This window comes from Monodon monoceros, unplaced genomic scaffold (genome assembly GCF_005190385.1).
Source record: "Monodon monoceros isolate NGI ecotype Baffin Bay Population unplaced genomic scaffold, NGI_Narwhal_1 Super_Scaffold_10, whole genome shotgun sequence".
Taxonomy (NCBI): domain Eukaryota; kingdom Metazoa; phylum Chordata; class Mammalia; order Artiodactyla; family Monodontidae; genus Monodon; species Monodon monoceros.
The window spans coordinates 51,392,031-51,411,754 of NW_021703766.1; the positions used below are offsets into that span (position 1 = coordinate 51,392,031).

At 50.4% G+C, this 19,724-nt stretch overlaps 1 protein-coding gene across 6 annotated transcripts; it reads left to right on the forward strand.

Annotated features, from left to right (window-relative positions):
* Positions 1 to 10,113: 10,113 nt before the first annotated feature.
* FCGRT (Fc fragment of IgG receptor and transporter) lies at positions 10,114 to 19,601 on the forward strand. 6 transcript variants are annotated; one of them, XM_029206719.1, is made up of 7 exons: positions 10,114 to 10,501; positions 10,878 to 10,964; positions 11,263 to 11,556; positions 11,679 to 11,954; positions 17,681 to 17,950; positions 18,682 to 18,798; positions 19,121 to 19,601. In XM_029206719.1, the coding sequence occupies exons 2-7, from the start codon at positions 10,892 to 10,894 to the stop codon at positions 19,198 to 19,200; spliced, it is 1,110 nt and encodes a 369-aa protein (XP_029062552.1). In that variant the 5' UTR covers positions 10,114 to 10,501; positions 10,878 to 10,891; the 3' UTR covers positions 19,201 to 19,601. The 6 variants fall into 6 exon arrangements, with proteins under 6 accessions (XP_029062552.1, XP_029062551.1, XP_029062562.1 ...); XM_029206718.1 differs by having other exon boundaries at positions 10,114 to 10,442; XM_029206729.1 differs by having other exon boundaries at positions 10,117 to 10,501; positions 11,305 to 11,556.
* Positions 19,602 to 19,724: the final 123 nt, after the last annotated feature.

Consider the following 19,724-nt stretch of genomic DNA (forward strand, 5'->3'; position numbering starts at 1 on the left):
CCGAGGGGACCGTAAGGAAGAAGTAGTGGCCCTCTGGGCTTTGCTGGGGGTCAGCATGTGTTGGGTGCGCTTGAAGAGTACACAGCTGCGCGGTTCGGAACTATGAGGGTCTTGACTTCAACCTGGGACTGTACCCTGACAGGGAAGGAGTGGGGCAGGGAAGCAAGGCACCCGCCCTCCCTCCCGCATGCTCCACCGTCCCCTCCTAAGTGGACACCATGCCCATTTGCAGATAAGCAAACTTATCTGAGGGGGCAAGTTCTCTGCCTGGGGTCCCCCAAGGAGTAGCTGAGCTCCACATGTCAGATTATGGACACTTTCTTTGCCTAAGAATGCAAGTAAGGAAATTAGCCTTTAAGATAAGTTGCTTAGTAAGGCCAGCCAGCAGTGCGGGGCTGCAGGCTGCTCAGAAATGGATAGGAAGTCCGTGGAGGTGGGACTGATCTGGGACAGACCAAGTGGGGTGGCCTTGGGTGAGGAGAGAAATTGGAGATGGGGAGAAAGGGGACAGAGCCAGGCAAATGAAGGGGAAGAGATTTCTGACAGGGCAGGACATGGTGACCTTGACTGTCAGGGAAAAAACCTGGGAGATGGAGAGAGCTTAACAGTTGGTAATGGCAGGAAGGCTTTCTGTTAGAAGCAGAGAAAAATGGGGAAAGGAGGAGGGAAGTTGAGTGTCAGATACAGAGATCAGGAGAGAGATTTGGGACAGAGCCCTCAGCTGAATACCGAACAGGGACAGAAACCACAGCCCAGGGACAGACTCAGATTCCAGAGGCAGAGATGGGCCTGGAGAACATGACAAAGAGGCACGCGTGGGGTGGGTGGCAGGTGCGGACAGAATGAGAAACACCACAGAGAGGGACCCAGGGACTTGGGGATCTGAAGCAGAGACCCTCACCAGAGCCACAGCCGGGCAGAGATGGAGACACAGGCAGAAGGGAGGTGCCGGAGTTGCCCCGCTGCCTTCACCCCTGGGGGCCTGGTGCTGCTGGGGTCCCCAGGTCCCTGACCCCCATGCCTGTACCAGGGACTGAGGCACACACTGGTACAAGGGTTGGGAGACAGGGCCGTGAGGAGAGAGGAGCCGCCGCCGCTGCTGCCTCCCAGGACTTGGCCTCTGGACCGGCCCGGGGGCTCCTTTTTACCCAGGCCCGGCGAGGGCGGGGGTTCCTGCCAGAGGAAGCGGGGCCGCGTCAAAGAGGGCAGGAAGGGGCAGGGACGGGTCAGAGGGGGGCACCGCCCTGAGGTTCAGCCTGCACGCCTGCCCCACCCAGTGCTGGAGGGATAGAGACCCTGAGGAGGGGGACTGGGACCCAGGGGCGGGGGGGACAGAGCTGCGGAGAGGGAACAGAGACCCAGCGGGGGATCTGAGGCCACTCCAGGAGCCCACACCCACAGGTGTTTCCGTTTGGGGTGGGGCCGCCGTGTTTACAAAAACAACAGCCCAGCTCCCCTGCTTCCTCCCCGCGCGGCGGGTTCCTGGGCGTCTCCTCAGCACCCCATCATCAGGCTACCTAGTGTCGGGTGACCCGTGTGCCTGGTGGGGACACCCGACAGGCTTCCTGGTGGGTCAGCTCACAAACACCAAGGAGAAGGCTCCCCGGGCTGTACCAGTTCTCTGGCCTGATGAGTGGGAGAGGACTTTACCTGCCTTTAGAGAACTGTGACAGCTAGAGATTCGACTCCTAGGCCCAGGTCACAGCCTCAGAGCTTCCCCTCTGCCTACCTGCCTGCCCCCATCCTCACTCTGCCTGCACCCCTGACTTGCGCCCTCCTGCCTTTGCACTGGCTGTGCCTTCTGCCCCGAGGAACCTCTAACCCCAGGCTTCCACCTGGCTCCCTCCCTCATCCCTTAATCTCTAATTCTCACCGACCTCTTTCCACTTGGAGAACCTCCAACCCTCCCAATCTCCCTTCCCTGCTTGGATGTCTTACATAGACAGGAAAACCCGTTTATGGCATATTTGCTGTACAAATCCTGTATGATATTGCACGTTTATTTGTTTACCTGTTGACCCCTGGAATACAAACTCCAAGAAGACACGGAATCTCTGCAGCCCCAGCGCCTGGAACAAATTGTAGGTGCTCCAAACATGTTTAGTTGAGTGAATTTACTTATTTATTTGTTTGTTTATTTTTGGCTGCACCATTCCCTGACCAGGGATCGAACCCAGGCCCTTGACAGTGAGAGCGCGGAGTCCTAGCCACTGGACCGCCAGGGAACTCCCGGAGTGAGTCCATTTAAAGTTAAATCCTCACATTCTCACAGGCCAGGCTTGACTCCTAGTGTTACCCGAAAACTGGGTTCACCTCTTGGTGGGTGTCGAGCCAAAAGACACACAGAGCGAAACATCAGGAGAACGAAGGATTTATTACCTGCAGCAAGTAAGGAGAACACCGGGGATCTTTCCTAAAGCAGTGCCTCTCCAACAGCAAAATTGGGGAAGTTTTAAGCTAAGACGACATGCATATTCATGAGGGGGCTGGAGCAGAGAATTCAGCACAGAATTGGGGCAAAGGTCGCCAGAGTCCAAGCTTTAGTTGATTGAAGTCAGGAGGGTCAACATTTTTCTGTCCTTCACCTGGCTGGGGGCCTTAGTTCGTGAAGAGCTCAAAAACTGTATCAGACTGTTCTGTACATCCCTTGAGGAGGAATTAGGACTCTGTTTTATTGTTGAACTATTGTTTCTTTGACTGCTTTTCCTTTTCTCTTTGTTCCCTAACTTTCCTTAAGATCAAGGATTACTGAGACCTGTTCAAGGGCAAGCATTGCAGCCAGGCTTAGATCACAAAACGGCTTAAGCCAGAATGGCTTCTCTTATGTCAAGAAAGCCACTCCTGATTCTTTTTTTCCAGGGACCCCCTAACCTATCTGTTTACACTAGGTCTCAAGGCATGGAGTAACCGGAAGCAGTGAACATGCTGAGAAACCTCCAAATGTAAGCATTAAGCCTGTGGGCTCTGTTCCAGATTCTAGCGCTGCTGTCATTAGCTGCATGACCTTGGAACCTTGAGCTTGACTCCCCCGAGAACCACAGAGCTTCAGTTTCCTAATCTGTAAAATCTTGCCTCCCTGCCCCATTGGGAGGATGAAATATGCTCACCTGTGTTGTTTGCGGTAGAACTAGTTCCAGTAAGTGATACTTCTTAGGAAAGTGATTATGTCTCATTCCTGAGCCTATTGTTAGAACAAAGCCCAGTGATGTCTTGGTGTAACAGGCCCTGAGTCCCCTTGGACAGGACCAAGGACAAGAGTCTTTGGCAGGTAGCCCCAGAGGTATTAAATGGTTGTGGAACCCTGGGTCTACTATAGCAAATCCTAGTGGTTTGTCATGGGATCTTTAGACTGTTTTAGCATGCTTCTGGAATATTCTATCGCATGCCTCGTATAGGAAGCCCCAGTGGCCATTTTGCAGGGAAGTTAGCTCCAAGCGCAATTTCATAGCAGGGTCCTGGCTTATGATGATAGCGGGTGTCCGGCCTGTTACATGAAAACAGGGCAGATACTGGTTATATCGTAATGTATCATGGCCTCACATCTGTCACAGCACACCGCAGGATTGTTCTACTGTAGTCGTACTGGCGAGCGTCATTGCAGCCCCCTGCGGTATTACAGCAGGACGTAGTAATACTGGATTATAGTGGGACCTCAGGGTCTTGTAGCAGGTTCTGTTGGTGGTTGCGATACCCAGGTTGTATGAGAGCTGGCGCGTGAGTATTATGTGTGGAGCGGGCACCAGGATTCATTTAACTGGCCCTGAGGTCTGTGCGTGGAGTCTAGGGAAAGGGGATCAGAGCAGGTTCATATGTTTGAGCAGCCCTGCTGCTATATTTTAACACTGCCCTGAGCGCATCAAGGGAAAACCCTGGGGTCTCACATTATAGGAAGTCCCAGCTCCCAGACCCACGGATTGTTTCAGGGGTGAATATAGATTCTGCTAGAACATTCATTCTAACAGGATACCAAGGCCGTTCTAGAAAAGTTATAGGGACATATTAAACCAGCCCAGGGTCATTCATTATTGGCTTCATTCATTCTGCTAATGTTTCCTGTGCTGGCCTCTGGGGATGCAAGAGTGAGCAAGACAGATCCAGGGCCTGGTGTCTGCGAGCCTACCATCAAGTGCACCGCTGGGGATCTTAACAGCATCCTGAGGTGGGGGGGCAGTATGGGGAACAGGTTATTACTATGCTCTACTATGTGCCTTGTGCCAAACCTGTGAGCCATTAAAGCCTCTCTACCAAAGTAGGTTCAATTATTATCCCATTTCACAGATAAAGAAACTGAGGCTCAGAGAAGCCCACCTGGAAGAGGCAGGATTTGGTCTTGAACTCAGGTGTGACTGCTTCCTGGGGTCAGTAGGGGGCACTACAGTGCAGGTGCAGAGAGGAGGGGCGGATGTTAAGGTGGTGATTCGGGGAGAAAGCTTGGAGCTGCCAGGGGCAGTCCCCAGGGACCAAGGCGGCTTCATGGGTGAGCGCTCCACGCTGTTCAAGCAGTTGTTCCAAAGGGACCGGCGCTTGGTTAGTTTTGAAGTCGGAACAAAGGGCCCCACGTTTTCATTTATCACTGGGCCCTGCACATTAGTAATTGTCCTGCTGGGGCTTTCTATTGCTTTATGATGGGCCCCTGAGGACATGATAGTAGGCCCCCAGGGGATCTAAAGGGCATAGGCGGAGGGACTTCCCTGGTGGTCCAGTGGTTAGGACCCGGTGCTTTCACTGTCGTGGCGGCCCAGGTTCAATCACTTCAAGCTGCACGGTGCGTGCCACACCCCCCAAAAGAAAAAAAGGGGGGAGGTGTAGGCAGGGATCATTAGAGCATAGGACCCTGGGGATAAGACAGGAGACAGCCAACAGATGCTGTAAATGGTCCCTGAAGACATAGCAGGACCCCAGGATACTTAGCAGGGATTCCCAGTGGGTATTAAGGGACCTTGAGGGCTTTTTCTTTTGTAGCAGGAAGGAGGGACATTATGGGGAATGTTCAGGCCGACCTCTGAGAGGCCTCATGGCTAAACCCTGAGACCATTCTAACAGGAGGGAGAGGAGGTCAGAATGGGGACTTTACAGCAGGGGCACGGGAGGGCACCTTCCATGACCTTGACCGTGGTAGGCTGGATAAGGATCCCTCAAAGATGTCTGTGCCCTAATCCTCCAAAACCTGTGATTATGTGACCTTGTATGATAAAAGGGACTTTGCAGATGTGATTAAATTCAGGATGCAGAGATGATCTTGGATTATCCAGGTGGGACCAATGTCATCACAAGGGTCCTTATAAGAGGGAGGCAGAGGATCAGAGTCAGAGAGTTTTAAGGAGGACCACAGAAGTCAGAGAGGAGAGAAGGTGCTGGCTTTGAAGATGGAGGAAGGGGCCACAAGCCAAGGAATGCAGGCGACCTCTAGCAGCTGGAAAAGGCAAAGAAATGGATTCTTCCCTGGAGCCTCCAGAAGGAATAGTCTTGCGGACCCATTTTAGATGTCTGACCTCCAGAACTGTAAGAACATGTTTGTGTTATTTTAAGCCACTAAGTCTGTGGTGATTGGTTACAGCAGCCATAGGACACTAATACAACATTCTAGACCCACTGTGGACGACCACTGATGCAGGATCCCAGGACGCATGGATAAAAGCCTGTGGGAATTTTCCCAGAGCGCCATAGGACACAGAATAGCAGGCCCTCGGTATGTTTTAGCAGGACCCTAAAGACTTCCTGGTGGGACTTCCCTGGCGGTCCAGTGGTTAGGACTCCAAGCTTCCACTGCAGGGGGCATGGGTTCAATCCCTGGTCGGGGAACTAAGATCTGGCATGCTGCGCAGCGTGGTCCCAAAAAACACACTTCATGGTAAGGCTAGAGGCATTCTAATAGGGTCCTGGCAGGGCCCCTAGGACTTAGAGAGGACACCCCAAGTTCATTTTGGTGACCCTCAAGGCCACATGAGGGAAGACTAGACATATTTTAGCAGGCTCCAGGGGACCTTCTGAGCATGCAGTGGGAGTATTGCAGGATCCTGGGGACATGTTAACAGGAACCAAAGGACTTTTTGGCAGGACAGGTAGATTAGGGGTCCTGAGAGGTGTTGAAGTGACACCAATGGGACATTGTAGTAGGACTGAGGACACCTAGAGGAACTACCCAGGGATGGGTAAAGCAGGAGCTGCAGAGGGATGTGAGCATCATAGATGGACCTGGGACCACTGGCAAGGCCCCCAGGGGCATTGTACTTGGGTCCTGGGAGCATAGTGGCAGGAACCCAAGGGCTTGTCTTCAGGGCTCTGGTGGCATTATTTTAGGGTCCTAGGCAATAGAGGAGAATCCTACAGGCTGTGTGAGCCATTAGAGTAGGACTCAGGGTATCAAAAGGGGATACACAGAGCGTGTAGCAGGACCTGAGGGCCCTTTTTTAAAAAAAAAACTATTTTTAAATTTTTGTTTTATTTATTTATTTTAAATTTTATTTATTTATTTATTTACTTTTGGCTGCGTTGGGTCTTCGTTGCTGCGCACAGGCTTTCTCTAGTTGTGGTGAGCGGGGGCTACTCTCACTGCGGTGGCTTCTCTTGTTGCACAGCACGGGCTCAGTAGTTGTGGCTTGCGGGCTGTATAGCGCAGGCTCAGTAGCTGTGGCGCACGGGCTTAGTTGCTCCGCGGCATGTAGGATCTTCCTGCACCAGGGCTCGAACCCATGTCGCCTGCATTGGCAGGCGGATTCTTAACCACTGCACCACCAGGGAAGTCCTTTTTTTCATTCTTAGGTTGCACCAGGCAGCTTATGGGATTCCCCAGCCAGGGATCCACCCCGGGCCACGGCAGTGAAAGCGCAGAGTCCTAACCACTGGACCACCAGGGAATTCCCTGAGGGTCTTTTTTAGTGGAGTCTCAGGATGAGGGAGCAGCAATCTAGCTGGATGAGGGACCACAACAGCAAGTTCCTGGGAAATGCGGAAAGTTTCTTGCCTGGTAGGGATGTTATAGAATGTCCTAGAGAGTCTGTCTAATTGTTTCTGTTTTTCTTTTCTTTTTTTTTTTTTGGCGGCATTGGGTCTTTGTTGCTGTGCGTGGACTTTCTCTAGTTGCGGAGACGGGGGCTACTCTTCATTGAGGTGCACAGGCTTCTCATTGCAGTGGCTTCTCTTGTTGCGGAGCACGGGCTCTATGTATGCGGGCTTCAGTAGTTGTGGCACGTGGGCTCAGTAGTTGTGGCCCACGGGCTTATTTGCTCCACAGCATGTGGAATCTTCCCGGACCAGGGATGGAACCCGTGTCCCCTGCATTGTCGGGCAGATTCTTAACCACTGCACCACCAGGGAAGTCCCTGTTTCTATTTTTCTGTCTGTCTATCTGTCTACCTGCCTACCTACCTATTTGTCCGTCTGTTTTGTCCATCTGTCTCTATTTTTCTATCATCCATCTGTCTGTCGGTCTGTCTGTCTGCCTGACTGCCTGCCTACCAACCTATCTGCCTATTTTTCTATCTGTCATCTATCTACCTCCTTACCTACCTACCTATCTATCCATCTCTCTCTGTCTATCTGTCTGTCTTTCATGGGGAGGTTCTGGATAGGGCAGGGCCTGGTGAGAGACAGTAATAGAGAGAACCCAGGAGTGGGCCTGGGGAGCCCCGCTCAGCTTTCTGACAGAACCTGAAGGATTCGCTCGGGTTTGGCAGCAGGGAGCGAGCCTGGGGCTGAGGGCACTTTTTGGCCGTTCCTGAGTGGGTCACAGCAATTGTTCTGCGAGGGCTCAGGACTGATTTAGCAGGATTCAGGGATGGCGTGGCCAACTCCGTGGGATGTTGGTGTAGCCTCCTGAAGACTCTATCACTGGGTCTCAGGATACTATCTGGGACCCAAGGAGCTTGGGGGTGGGAGCCTGATATTTTCAGAGACCCAGGGGCATGGTAGTGGCCTCTGGTGATGGTCCAGGAGAACTCCAGGGACACCAGCGTTAAAATTAGTTATGTCCATTAACAGAGGAATGGTTAAAGAAGATGCGGTACATATATACAATGGAATGTTACACAGCCGTTAAAAAGAATGAAATAATGCCACATGCAACATGGTGGACCTAGAGATTGTCATACTGAGTGAAGTAAGTCAGACAGAGAAAGAGAAATATGGTATGATATCTCTTACAGGCAGAATCTAAAAATAGATGATACAAGTGAACTTATTTACAAAACAGAAACAGACTCACAGACTTAGGTTACCAGTGGGGAAGGGTGGGGGGAAGGGACAGTTAGGGAGTGTGGGATTGAAATGTACACACTGCTTTATTTAAAATGGATAACCAGGGACTTCTCTGGTGGCGAAGTGGTCCAAGGAACATCAGAGTAGGGTCCTGAGGGCCTTTAAAATGAGAGCCCAGGGGCTGGAATGGTGCTCCGGAGACAGCTGGATCCCAAGGGACGTAGAGGTGACGGTTGGGCATGGCAAGTTCCCCAAGGTATTTTAGGACTCATGGGACATGAAAGCGGGATCCTTCAGCATCAGGGTGGATCTTAGTGGATATTCTAGCAGGACCCAGGGAGAGTCATGAAATGAACAGAGGTCCCTCACTTAGTTGAACATAGATTTACCATCTGTCATCGTTTAACACATGTGTCAACTTGGCTGGGCCACAGTGCCCGGTTGTTTGGTCCAACATTACTCTGGATGTTTCTGTGAGGGTGTTTGGGCTGAGATTTACACAGAAATCAGCGGACTCTGAGTAAAGCCGACCACTCTTCAAAATGTGGGTGGGCCTCATCCAATCAGTTGAAGGTGGAAAACTCACCTCCCCCCAACAAGCAAAGGGGAACTCTGAGAGCAGACTGCCTTTGGATTTCATCTGCAAGATGAACTCTTCTTGGTTTTCCAGACTGCCTGCCTTTAGACTTGAAATGTAACTCTTTCGAGTCCCCAGCCTGCCGGCCATCCCTATCAGATTTTGAACTCACCAAGTCTCCACAATCACGTGCGCCAATTCCTTATACCAAGTCTCTTTATATATGTGTGTGTGTATATATATATATATATATATATATATATATATATATATATATCCTGTTGATTCTGTTCCTCCAGAAAACCCTGACTAATACATCATATGACCACCTAGCAAGTCCACTCCTGGGTATATACCCAAAAGAATTGAATACAGCTATGCAAAAACAAAACAAAACAAAAAACTTGTACACAAATGTTCACAGCAGCATTATTCACAATAGCCAAAAAGTGGAAACAACCTAAATGTCCATCAGTTGATGAATGAGTAAATGAAATGTGGTCAGTCCCTACAATAGGATACTATCCACCTGATGCATTGGGAGATTGGGATTGACATATATGCACTAATATATACAAAATAGGTAACTAATAAGAACCTGCTGTATAAAAAATAAAGTAAAATTCAAAAAAAATACTATCCCCCCATAAGAAGGAACGAAGTCCTGATACAGGCTACCATGTGGATAAATCTTGAAAACAATATTCTGGGGCATTCCCTGGCTGTCCAGTGGTTAGGGCTCCGTGCTTTCACTGAGATCTTCCACAAGCCGTGCAGCGCGACCAAAAACAAACAAACAAACAAAAACAGTATGCTAAATGAAAAGCCAGACACAAAATGCCACAATATTGTAGGATCCCATTCATCTGAAACGTCCAGAATAGGCAAAATCCATAGAGAGAGAAAGTAAATTTGTGGTTGCCAGGGGCTGGGGGGAGCAGGGGCCCCTTAACGTCTCTAGGGTCCCCTTTGGGGTGATGAAAAAGTTATGGAACTAGATAGTGGTGATGGTGGCTCAACATTGTGAATGCACTAAATGTAACCAATAGTAACTGTTTTGTGCACTTTACCACAGTAAAACAAATGAATGGGAGCATTATAGCAGGAGTGTGGGCTGCCGGTGGGTGGTTGGAGGGTGCCCCGAAGCATGATATAGTATACTGGGTCTGTGCGTTATTAAGGTCATATCAGAAGATATTAAAGAACTGCAGGCGCGCTTTAAGGGGCCCCTTGGAGGAAGGGTTGGAAGGAGGAAGTGTGGAAGTATCTGGAGGACTTTTATCACAGCAGGAGCTAGTGACGGGCGTAGCGGGTGGTGGGGACAGACAGCGACCTAAGAAGGGGACGCACACAGACCTCCCAGTTTGGGACTCCGATAATGTTGATTCCCAACTTCGTCATGAATTTGCTGGGTGGCTGACACCCTCAAGATAAGAAAATAAGGGAGCAACAGAGAGAGAAAAAAAAAAAAACAAGTTTCTAGAGAGAGGCAGAGACCAACACTCAGACGGGCCGGGCCCAGGGCCCGGGGTGTGCCCTGCAGCTGGGGGGCGGGGTTGGATATTCCTGGAGTCGAGGAGCCGTCTCCGGACAGGATGTGAGAGAGGAACTGGGGTCTCTAGTCACGGGAGCCAGCTGGGGCCGCAGGAGGGAAGGGATCGTGGCTGCCGTGAGCAGAGCTGGGGCCCAAGACCGAGGGCGGAGAGGGCCGGGCGCCCGGACTCCAGGGTCTCAGGGAGGAGGGAGCCGGGGATCTGGACTTTGGGGTTTGAGGGAGGAGGGGCGCGGAGGGGGGGGCCGGGACCCGCGGGTCTGAGGGAGGAGGAGGAGGCGGGGCCGAACTCCGAGCGAGGACTCTCAGCCTATCCAGGCTCTGTAACTAATTAACCAGCTCGGATCCAATTAAGGGGTGAAAGTTCATCGAGGAGGAGGGCCTTGTGGCCCTCCTGGCCCTTGTGATGATGTTGTCATCCTCCGGGATCGAACCCCTCCACCCGCAGTCGTAGGCGCGCGGGGTGGCCGAGGGGAGCCGAGCGGGAGCTGGGAGAGGGAGGGAGGGGCGGGGTGGGGGTCCGGAGGAGTCACGCGCCCCCTCCCGCCCCAGGTCTCCCATTGAGGATGCGGGTCCGCCGGCCTCAGCCCTGGGGGCTCGGTCTGCTGCTCGTCCTCCTGCCTGGGACGTTGAGTGCAGGTGAGGGGGCTCCGGGGGGCGCCGGGGCTGCCGCGGACGAGGGAGGTGGCGCCCGCCGGGAGAAGAGCAAAGGAAGCGAAATCTGAGGTCCCACTCGAGCCAGGCACTTCCTTCTTTGCCTCATTTGACTTCGTTTCTCACGATCTCCTCCCTCTGGCGGTGTGTCTGGGAAACACCTGTCCCCTTCTTACTGGGTCTCTGTCCCTCTCTCTGGGTCTGGCCCTCCTCTCAGGTTCCGGCCCCTCTATCTGCGGTGGGGTCTTTTCTCTCTCGGGATGTCTGTCCTGCTCCCATCTAGGTACCCCGGCCCATCTGCTCTCTTCACCTGTGTCTCCGGCAGAGAGCCATCGCTCCCTCCTGTACCACTTCACGGCCGTGTCCGCCCCCACCTCGGGGACTCCTGCCTTCTGGGTGTCGGGCTGGCTGGGTCCACAGCAGTACCTGAGCTACAATAACCTGCGGGCTGAGGCTGAGCCCTACGGCGCTTGGGTCTGGGAAAGCCAGGTGTCCTGGTATTGGGAGAAAGAGACCACAGACCTGAGGAACAAGGAGAAGCTCTTCCTCGAAGCTCTCCAAGTTTTAGGGGAAGGAGGTGAGACTGGAACTCCTGAGTCTGAGGATGGACGGTGCTGGGGCCTGGATCCTGGGTGTGAGGGAGGAGGGGACCAAGGCCCCTGCTCCTGGGCCCTGCTCATCTGTGTTTGGGCATCCCAGGTCCCTACACCCTGCAGGGCCTGTTGGGCTGTGAGTTGGGCCCTGACAATGTCTCGGTGCCTGTGGCCAAGTTTGCCCTGAATGGCGAGGAGTTCATGATGTTTGACCCCAAGATGGGCACCTGGGATGGGGACTGGCCTGAGTCCCAGACCATCAGTATCAAGTGGGCGCAGCAGCCCGAGGCAGTCAACAAGGAGAAGACCTTCCTGCTCTACTCCTGCCCCCACCGGCTGCTGGGGCATCTGGAGAGGGGCCGAGGCAACCTGGAGTGGAAGGGTGAGCAACCCCGCTGAGAGTCCTGATGCCCACGGACCCCTTCATCCCCACAGCCCTGCCCAAGCCCTCATCTTCTTCCCCAGCCTCTCCTCCCCAGCCTCCAGGCTTCCAGTCTACCCCGCTTTCCTGCAATCATGTCCCAGAGGGTCTTTCTCCACCCCAAGCTGCCCCTGCCCCTCTCCTGCACGCGGCCCTCCTGTGGCTCCTAGAGCCCTTGGGACACAGCTCAGGCCCCTCGGCCGGGCATTGAGACGCCACGTGGCATGGCCTCTGTCCCTCTCCTCAGCCTCACATTTCTCCATCTGCTCCATTCGGCCAGACAGAATCACCCGGAGCCCCTTCAGCTCACACCAGGCCTCCCATTTCTTCACCTTTGCCAGTTGCACTGGTGCCAGATGCCACCGGTGTCAGGTTCCACTCTGGCCCATGAGGCTTTCACTTGCCTCTTTTGGACACCCACAAGATCTTGCGTGACCTCTGTTACACACAGCGTATGTCACTCTGAGCTATAATTACACACATGGCTGGGGAACTTAAGGGCTGTAGTTACAGCTGTCTTGTCCTCAGCCTCCCCCACAGTGCAATTCCTACTTCCATCTCGGCCCTCAATGTAGACAGTCCTCCACCTAGCAGCCAGAAGAATGTTTTAAAAACATAAATGAACTCCCATCCCACCAGTGCTTAAAACTGTCCCATAGATCCCCACTAGTCTTAGACTAAAATCCAGACTCTGTTCCAAGGCCTGCAAGCTCCTCATAGTCTGGCTGCCCTCCACCACTGTAATTTCACAATACCCCCAACGACAGTGGCCTTCTCCCTTTCCTCCAATATGTCAGGTTCTTTCCTTCCTCAGGGCCTTTGCATCCGCTGTTCGCTCTGCTTTTGATTCTCTTCCTTGGAAACCAACCATGACTGGGTCCTTCTCATGCTTGAGGTTTGCCCTTGGATGTCAGCTCTTCAGCAGGGCCCTCCCTGACCACCCTGGCTAGGGTGTGCCATCCCACCCCCATTATTATCTCTCATGCCACTGTTTTGTCCATTCATTCATTATAGCATCTTTCTTTTTTTTTGTTTTGTTTTGTTTTGCTTTTTATTGAGGTGTGACTTACTTACCTAAAGTACATGGCTCAATTAATTTTTTAACTTAAAAAAAAAACACATTTATTTATTTATTTGGCTGTGCTGGGTCTTAGTTGCGGCACGAGGGATCTTTAGTTGCGGCATGTAGGATCTAGTTCCCTGACCAGGGATCGAACCCGGGTCCCCTGCATTGGGAGCATGGAGTCTTCACCACTGGACCACCAGGGAAGTCCCCTCAATTAATTAATTTTTTATTTTGGCCATGCTGCACGGCCTGTGGGATCCTATTTCCCCAACCAGGTATCGAACCTGTGCTGGACGGCAAAGGAAGTCCCTCTCTTCCTTCCTTTCTTTTTTTTTTTGTCTCTCTCTTCTAGTCCACTGATTATTGGACTGAAATTCAGCCAATATCTCACTCTCTTGATTAATGTAGCTTTATAGAAAGTTTTGATATCTAGCAGTTAAGTTCTTCAGTTTTATTGCCTTGATTATGCCATGTCATTTGCATCTCTATATACATTTCTGCTTGTCAATTTCTGCCAAAAATTCTGTTGGGATTTCAATAGTGATTGAATTGTATCTATAGATTAGTTTGGGGAGAATTGACACCTTAACCATATTAAGTTTTTGAATCCATGAATACAGTATATCCCTGTACTTGTTTAGATATCCTTTAATTTCTCTCAGTAATATTTTGTAGTTTTCAGTGTAGAGGTCTTACACCCCTTTGGTTAGATTTTTTTCCCTAAGTATTAGACATTTTTTGATGCTTCTGTAAATGGTAATTCTAAAAATTTCATTTTCTTATAGTTTGTAGTTTATAGAAATACTATTGATTTATAGAAATACTATTGAGTTTTATATATTTTCCTTGTATTCAGAAACTTTGCCGAATTCACTCACTGCTATTAATTTTTCCTAGATTCTTTCGGATCATGTCATATTTGACATGTTTTATTTATTTTATTTTCTAGTTTTAGTAACTTTTATTTATTTTTCTTATCTTAGGATCCCCAGTACAATGTTGAATAGAGTGGTGATAATGAACATCTTGTAGTCTCAAACTCACAGGGAAAGCATTCAGCGTTTTACTATTAAGTATTATGTTATAGATTTTTATGTTGATGCCCTTTGATGAATTAAGGAAGTTTCCTCCAACTCCTAGTTTGCTAAGAGTTTTTTTTTCTTTCAATTTAAAAAAATATATAAATTTATTTATTTATTTGTTTTTATTTTTGGCTGTGTTGGGTCTTCGTTGCTGTGCGCGGGCTTTCTCTAGTTGCGGTGAGCGGAGGCTACTCTTCGTTGTGGTGCGTGGGCTTCTCATTGCGGTGGCTTCTCTTGTTGCAGAGCATGGCCTCTAGGCACATAGACTTCAGTAGTTGTGGCTCACGGGCTCTAGAGCACAGGCTCAGGAGTTGTGGCGCAAGGGCTCAGTTGCTCCGTGGCATGTGGCATCTTCCCGGGCCAGGGATCGAACCCGTGTCACCTGCATTGGCAGGCGGATTCTTAACCACTGCGCCATCAGGGAAGCCCTCAATATTTTTTTCTTTAATAGATCTTTATTGGAGTATAATTGCTTCACAATACTGTGTTAGTTCCTGTTGCACAACAAAGCGGATCAGCCATATGCATACACATGTCCCCACATCCCCTCCCTCTTGAGCCTCCCTCCATCCTTCCTATCCCACCCCTCTAGGTCATCGCAAAGCACTGAGCTGAGCCGATCTCCCTGTGCTATGCTGCTGATTCCCACCAGCCAACTATTTTACAGTCGCTAGTGTATATATGTCATGTTACTCTCACTTTGCCCCAGTTTGCCCCTCCCACCCCAAGTCCTCAAGTTCATTCTCTATGTCTACCTCTTTATTCCTGCCCTGCAATTAGGTTCATCACTACCTTTTTTTTTTTTTTTAGATTCCATATATGTGTTAGCATACGGTATTTGTTTTTCTCTTTCTGACTTACTTCACTCTGTATGACAGACTCTAGGTCCATCCGCCTCACTACAAATAACTCGATTTCGTTTCTTTCTATGGCTGAGTAATATTCCATTGTATACATGTGCCGCATCTTCTTTATCCATTCATCTGTCGATAGACATTTAGGTTGGTTCCATGTCCTGGCTATTGTAAATAGAGCTGCAGTGAACATTGTGGTACATGACTCTTTTTGAATTATGGTTTTCTCAGGGTATATGCCCAGTAGTGGGATTGCTGGGTCATATGGTAGTTCAATTTTCAGTGTTTTAAGGAGCCTCCATACTGTTTTCCATAGTGGTTGTATCAATTTACATTCCCACCAACAGTACAGGAGGGTTCCCTTTTCACCACACCCTTTCCAGCATTTATTGTTTCCAGATTTTTTAATAATGGCCATTCTGACTGGGCATGAGGTGATACCTCACTGTAGTTTTGATTTGCATTTCTCTAATCATTAGTGATGTTGAGCATCTTTTCATGTGCCTCTTGGCCATCTGTATGTCTTCCTTGGTGAAATGTCTATTTAGGTCTTCTGCCCATTTTCGAAGAGTTTTTTTGTTTTATTTTTTTATTTTGAATGGTGCTGAATTTTATCAAGTGACCATTTGCTTTGTCCCTTTTATTCTAACGTAGTGAGTTATATTAGCTGACTTTCAAATGTTAAACCAACCTTGAATTCCTGGAATAAACTTCACTTGATCATAATATGTTATCCTTTATATAAGTTGCTTGATTCTATTTTCTAATATTTTTAGAGACTTTGAGTGTATTTACATGAGTGATATTGGCCTTAAATTCCCTTTCTTGTTATGTCCTTGTGAGGTTTTGTTATTACTTCATAAAATGTGCTGGGAATGGTTTCTTCTTTTTCTGTTCCCTGGAAAAATTTGTGTAAGAGTAGTATATTTCCGGCTTCCCTGGTGACGCAGCGGTTGAGAGTCCGCCTGCCGATGCAGGGGACACGGGTTCGCGCCCCAGTCCGGGAAAATCCCACATGCCACAGAGCGGCTAGGCCCGTGAGCCATGGCCGCTGAGCCTGCGCGTCCGGAGGCTGTGCTCCGCAACGAGAGAGGCCACAACAGTGAGAGGCCCGCGACCGAAAAAAAAAAAAAAAAAAAGTGGTATATTTCTTCCTTAGTTGTTTTGTATTATGTCATTAATTATGTCATCCAGACCTGGATTTTTTTTTTTAAAGAAGGTTGTTCTACTTATTTATTTATTTTTTAAATATTTATTTTATTTATTTATTTGGTTGCGCTGGGTCTTAGTTGGGAAGAACTCTTGGTTGTGGCATACATATGGGATCGATTTCCCTGACCAGGGATCAAACCCGGGCCCCCTGCATTGGGAGCGCAGAGTCTTAACCACTGCGCCACCAGGGAAGGCCTTGGACCTGGAATTTTATTTGTAGAAAAGTTTTAAATTATTGATTAAAAATTTTAAATAGTTACAGGATTACTATTCAATTGTAAAACTTCTTTTTGTGTCAGTTTGAGAAGGTTGTGTTTCTCAGGAATTTGTCCAGGTCATTTAAATTTCAAATGCGCTGGCATGAAATTTTTTTGGGGTTTTTTGTTTTGTTTTGTTTTGTTTTTGCGGTACGCGGGCCTCTCACTGTTGTGGCCTCTCCCGCTGCAGAGCACTGGCTCCGGACGCGCAGGCTCAGCGGCCATGGCTCACGGGCCCAGCCGCTCCGCGGCATGTGGGATCCTCCCGGACCGGGGCACGAACCCGTGTCCCCTGCATCGGCAGACAGACTCTCAACCACTGCACCACCAGGGAAGCCCATGAAATTTTTCATAACCTCTTACTATTTTTTTTTTTTTTTGGGCTGTGTTGGGTTTTCGTTGCTGCACACGGGCTTTCTCCTGTTGTAGCAAGCGAGGGCTACTCTTCGTTGTGGTGAGCGGGTTTCTCATTGCGGTGGCTCCTCTTGTTGCAGAGCATGGGCTCTAGGTGCGTGGGCTTCAGTAGTTGCAACACGCGGGCTCAGTAGTTGAGGCACACGGGCCCAAGAGCGGGCAGGCTCAGTAGTTGTGGCTCGCGGGCTCTAGAATGCAGGCTCAGTAGTTGTGGCACATGGGTTTAGTTGCTCCGTGGTATGCAGGATCTTCCCGGACCAGGGATCAAACCCATGTCCCATGCATTGGCAGGCGGATTCTTAACCACTGCGCCACCAGGGAAGTCCCTCTCTTACTATCTTTTGAATGACTGTTGGGTCTGTCTTATTTTCCCTCATCACACTTTCATAAACTCTTTCCATTTTATTTACATGTACACAAATATTCATCTCTCTCCCCTCATTAGAACACAAGCTCCATGAGTACAGGGACTTTTGTCTCTCTTGTTCACTGCTGTATCCCCAGTGCCTAGAAGAGTGCCGGGCACATCACATGGTAGATGCTCAGTATGTGTCATTGTAGGAAGGACTGGGTGAGAGATGGATACCCTCATGGTGGACAGGTTGGGTCTCTGTACCCCTGGGAAGGCCCTTCCCCCTTTACCATTATATTCTCTAGGCTCAGGAAGTCACAGGTCACGTGGTGGGGCCTCCTGGATAGAGTGGAAGGAATGGAGTCCTCTCTATGTCCCTCTCCAACCCTGGGCCTGGCCTTGGGGGTTCATGGGCCTGGGACTTAGGCCTGTCTGCCTCTTTGTCTGCAGAGCCGCCCTCCATGCGCCTGAAGGCCCGACCGGGCAGCCCTGGCTTTTCTGTGCTCACCTGCAGCGCCTTCTCCTTCTACCCACCCGAGCTGCAGCTGCGATTCTTACGGAACGGGATGGCAGCTGGCTCTGGTGAGGGTGACATTGGCCCCAACGGCGATGGCTCCTTCCACGCCTGGTCATCACTGACAGTCAAGAGTGGCGACGAGCACCACTACTGCTGCGTGGTGCAGCATGCAGGGCTGGCCCAGCCCCTCACTGTGGAGCTGGGTGAGGTCCCGCTGGGGGTGATGCTCCCTGCTTCTGGTTGCCTTTTCTCCCTCTACTGCAGCAGTCCTTCCTGAGTCTGACCACCTTCCACTCAGCTGCTGCTAGTTCTTCTTGCGTCTGACTGTTTTCTGCCCCACCACTGCCAGTTCTTCCAAAACCTGACAGCCTTTTGTCCTGTGTTGCTTGCCTCCCCACGTCTGAGTGCCTTTCCTCCGCTGCTGCTGGCCCCATTGAGTCGGGCCACCCATTAACCACTATAGAAAGTCCTCCCTAAGTCTGACCACCTTCCGTCCTGCTGCTGCTGGCCTCATTGAGTCGGGCCACCCATTAACCATTCTGGAAAGTCCTCCCTAAGTCTGACCACCTTCCGTCCTGCTGCTGCTAGTCTTCATGGAGTCTGACCATTCGTTGTCTGCTGCTGCCAATCCTCTATGAGTCTGATGTTCTACTGCTCTGTGCCCACCCCTCCTCTCCAATTTGGAACACCACCCACCCTGCTGCTACAGGTCTCTTGATCAGAGTGACTGAGACCCCTCTTGCTATGGCTGGTTCTTACATACAACCTGGGGGCTTTCTAGACCTAGAACATCATGTGAGTGGCCTTTCCACTCCCCCAAAACTTGGTGCTGGGATCTCTGAGCTTGGGAGGGACTGAGAACCCCCAGTCCCCTGTCCTGACTCAGATGTGCTGGAGGGTCCATTAAATATATCACAACATTCTCTGGCTGCAGAATCACCAGCCAAGTCCTCGGTGCCAGTGGTTGGAATCGTCATCGGCTTCTTACTGCTCATGACAGTGGCTGCAGGAGGAGCTCTTCTGTGGAGGAGGATGAGGAAGGGGCTGCCAGGTGTGGGACAGGAAGAGGGAAGTGCCTCAGAGAGAGGGACAGAGATCCCCCAAAACGAGGGAGACACATTCCTGGGGGGACAGAGGTCTAGACAGAGAGGGACAGAGACCCAGAGAGTGGTGGGGACAGAAAACTGGAGGGGTGAAACAGAGACTCAGAGCGTATAGAAACCCACAGGGTAGGACAGAGACTGAGAAACACATACACACACACACACACACACACACACACACACACACACACACACGTGGGGGAGGGGAAGTCAGAGACCCAGAGGATTTCAAAGATTCTAATGATCTCTCCCCCTTCCCTCTTTCCTCAGCCCCTTGGATCTCTTTCCGTGGGGACGATGTAGGGGCCCTCCTACCCACTCCTGGCCTGTCCAAGGAAGCTGAATCTTAGGATATAAATGCATTCGCAGCGACTGCGGATCGTCCCCCATCCTGGCTGCTGCCAGCTAATGTAGTCAGGTCCTTTTCATGCTGTGAGACCTCCTGGAATCCTGGTATTTCTGAGCCTCCGGAAGGAGCCCGATGTCCGCCCTCTGGATTTCTCCTTCTGTGGCCTGCCTCAGTTTCCCCTCCTGATATATATGGCTCTCTTCCACCTCCACATATAACATGGGTTTGGGCCCGAATCATTGTGTTCTCATCGTTTCAACTTTTTAGGAAATTGTGGGGGGAATAAATGGTGTAAGCCTTGGGCTTCAAATCTCTCCTGAGGCTAATTTGTTGCTATAGTGGAATCTACCAATTTTATATACCAAGTCATATATTTTTAATAAATTTCACAAATATTTACTGGATGTTTGTGCCCGGCATTTTGAGGAATTCTTGGCTGGAGTCTGACCTGACTCTTTGGAGGAACGGAAGAGTTATTCCCTCCTTGAGGGAAAGGAAAGCCTCCTCAGGCTTCTTGCTTCCCTT

Bases quoted from the DNA above. Each gene is read 5' to 3' on its own strand.
- FCGRT (XM_029206719.1), top strand. From the start codon at position 10,892: ATGCGGGTCCGCCGGCCTCAGCCCTGGGGGCTCGGTCTGCTGCTCGTC. The intron at 11,955-17,680 runs GTGAGCAACCCC...CTTTGTCTGCAG, and splicing joins AGGCAACCTGGAGTGGAAGG to AGCCGCCCTCCATGCGCCTG. The intron at 18,799-19,120 runs GTGTGGGACAGG...CTCTTTCCTCAG, and splicing joins GATGAGGAAGGGGCTGCCAG to CCCCTTGGATCTCTTTCCGT.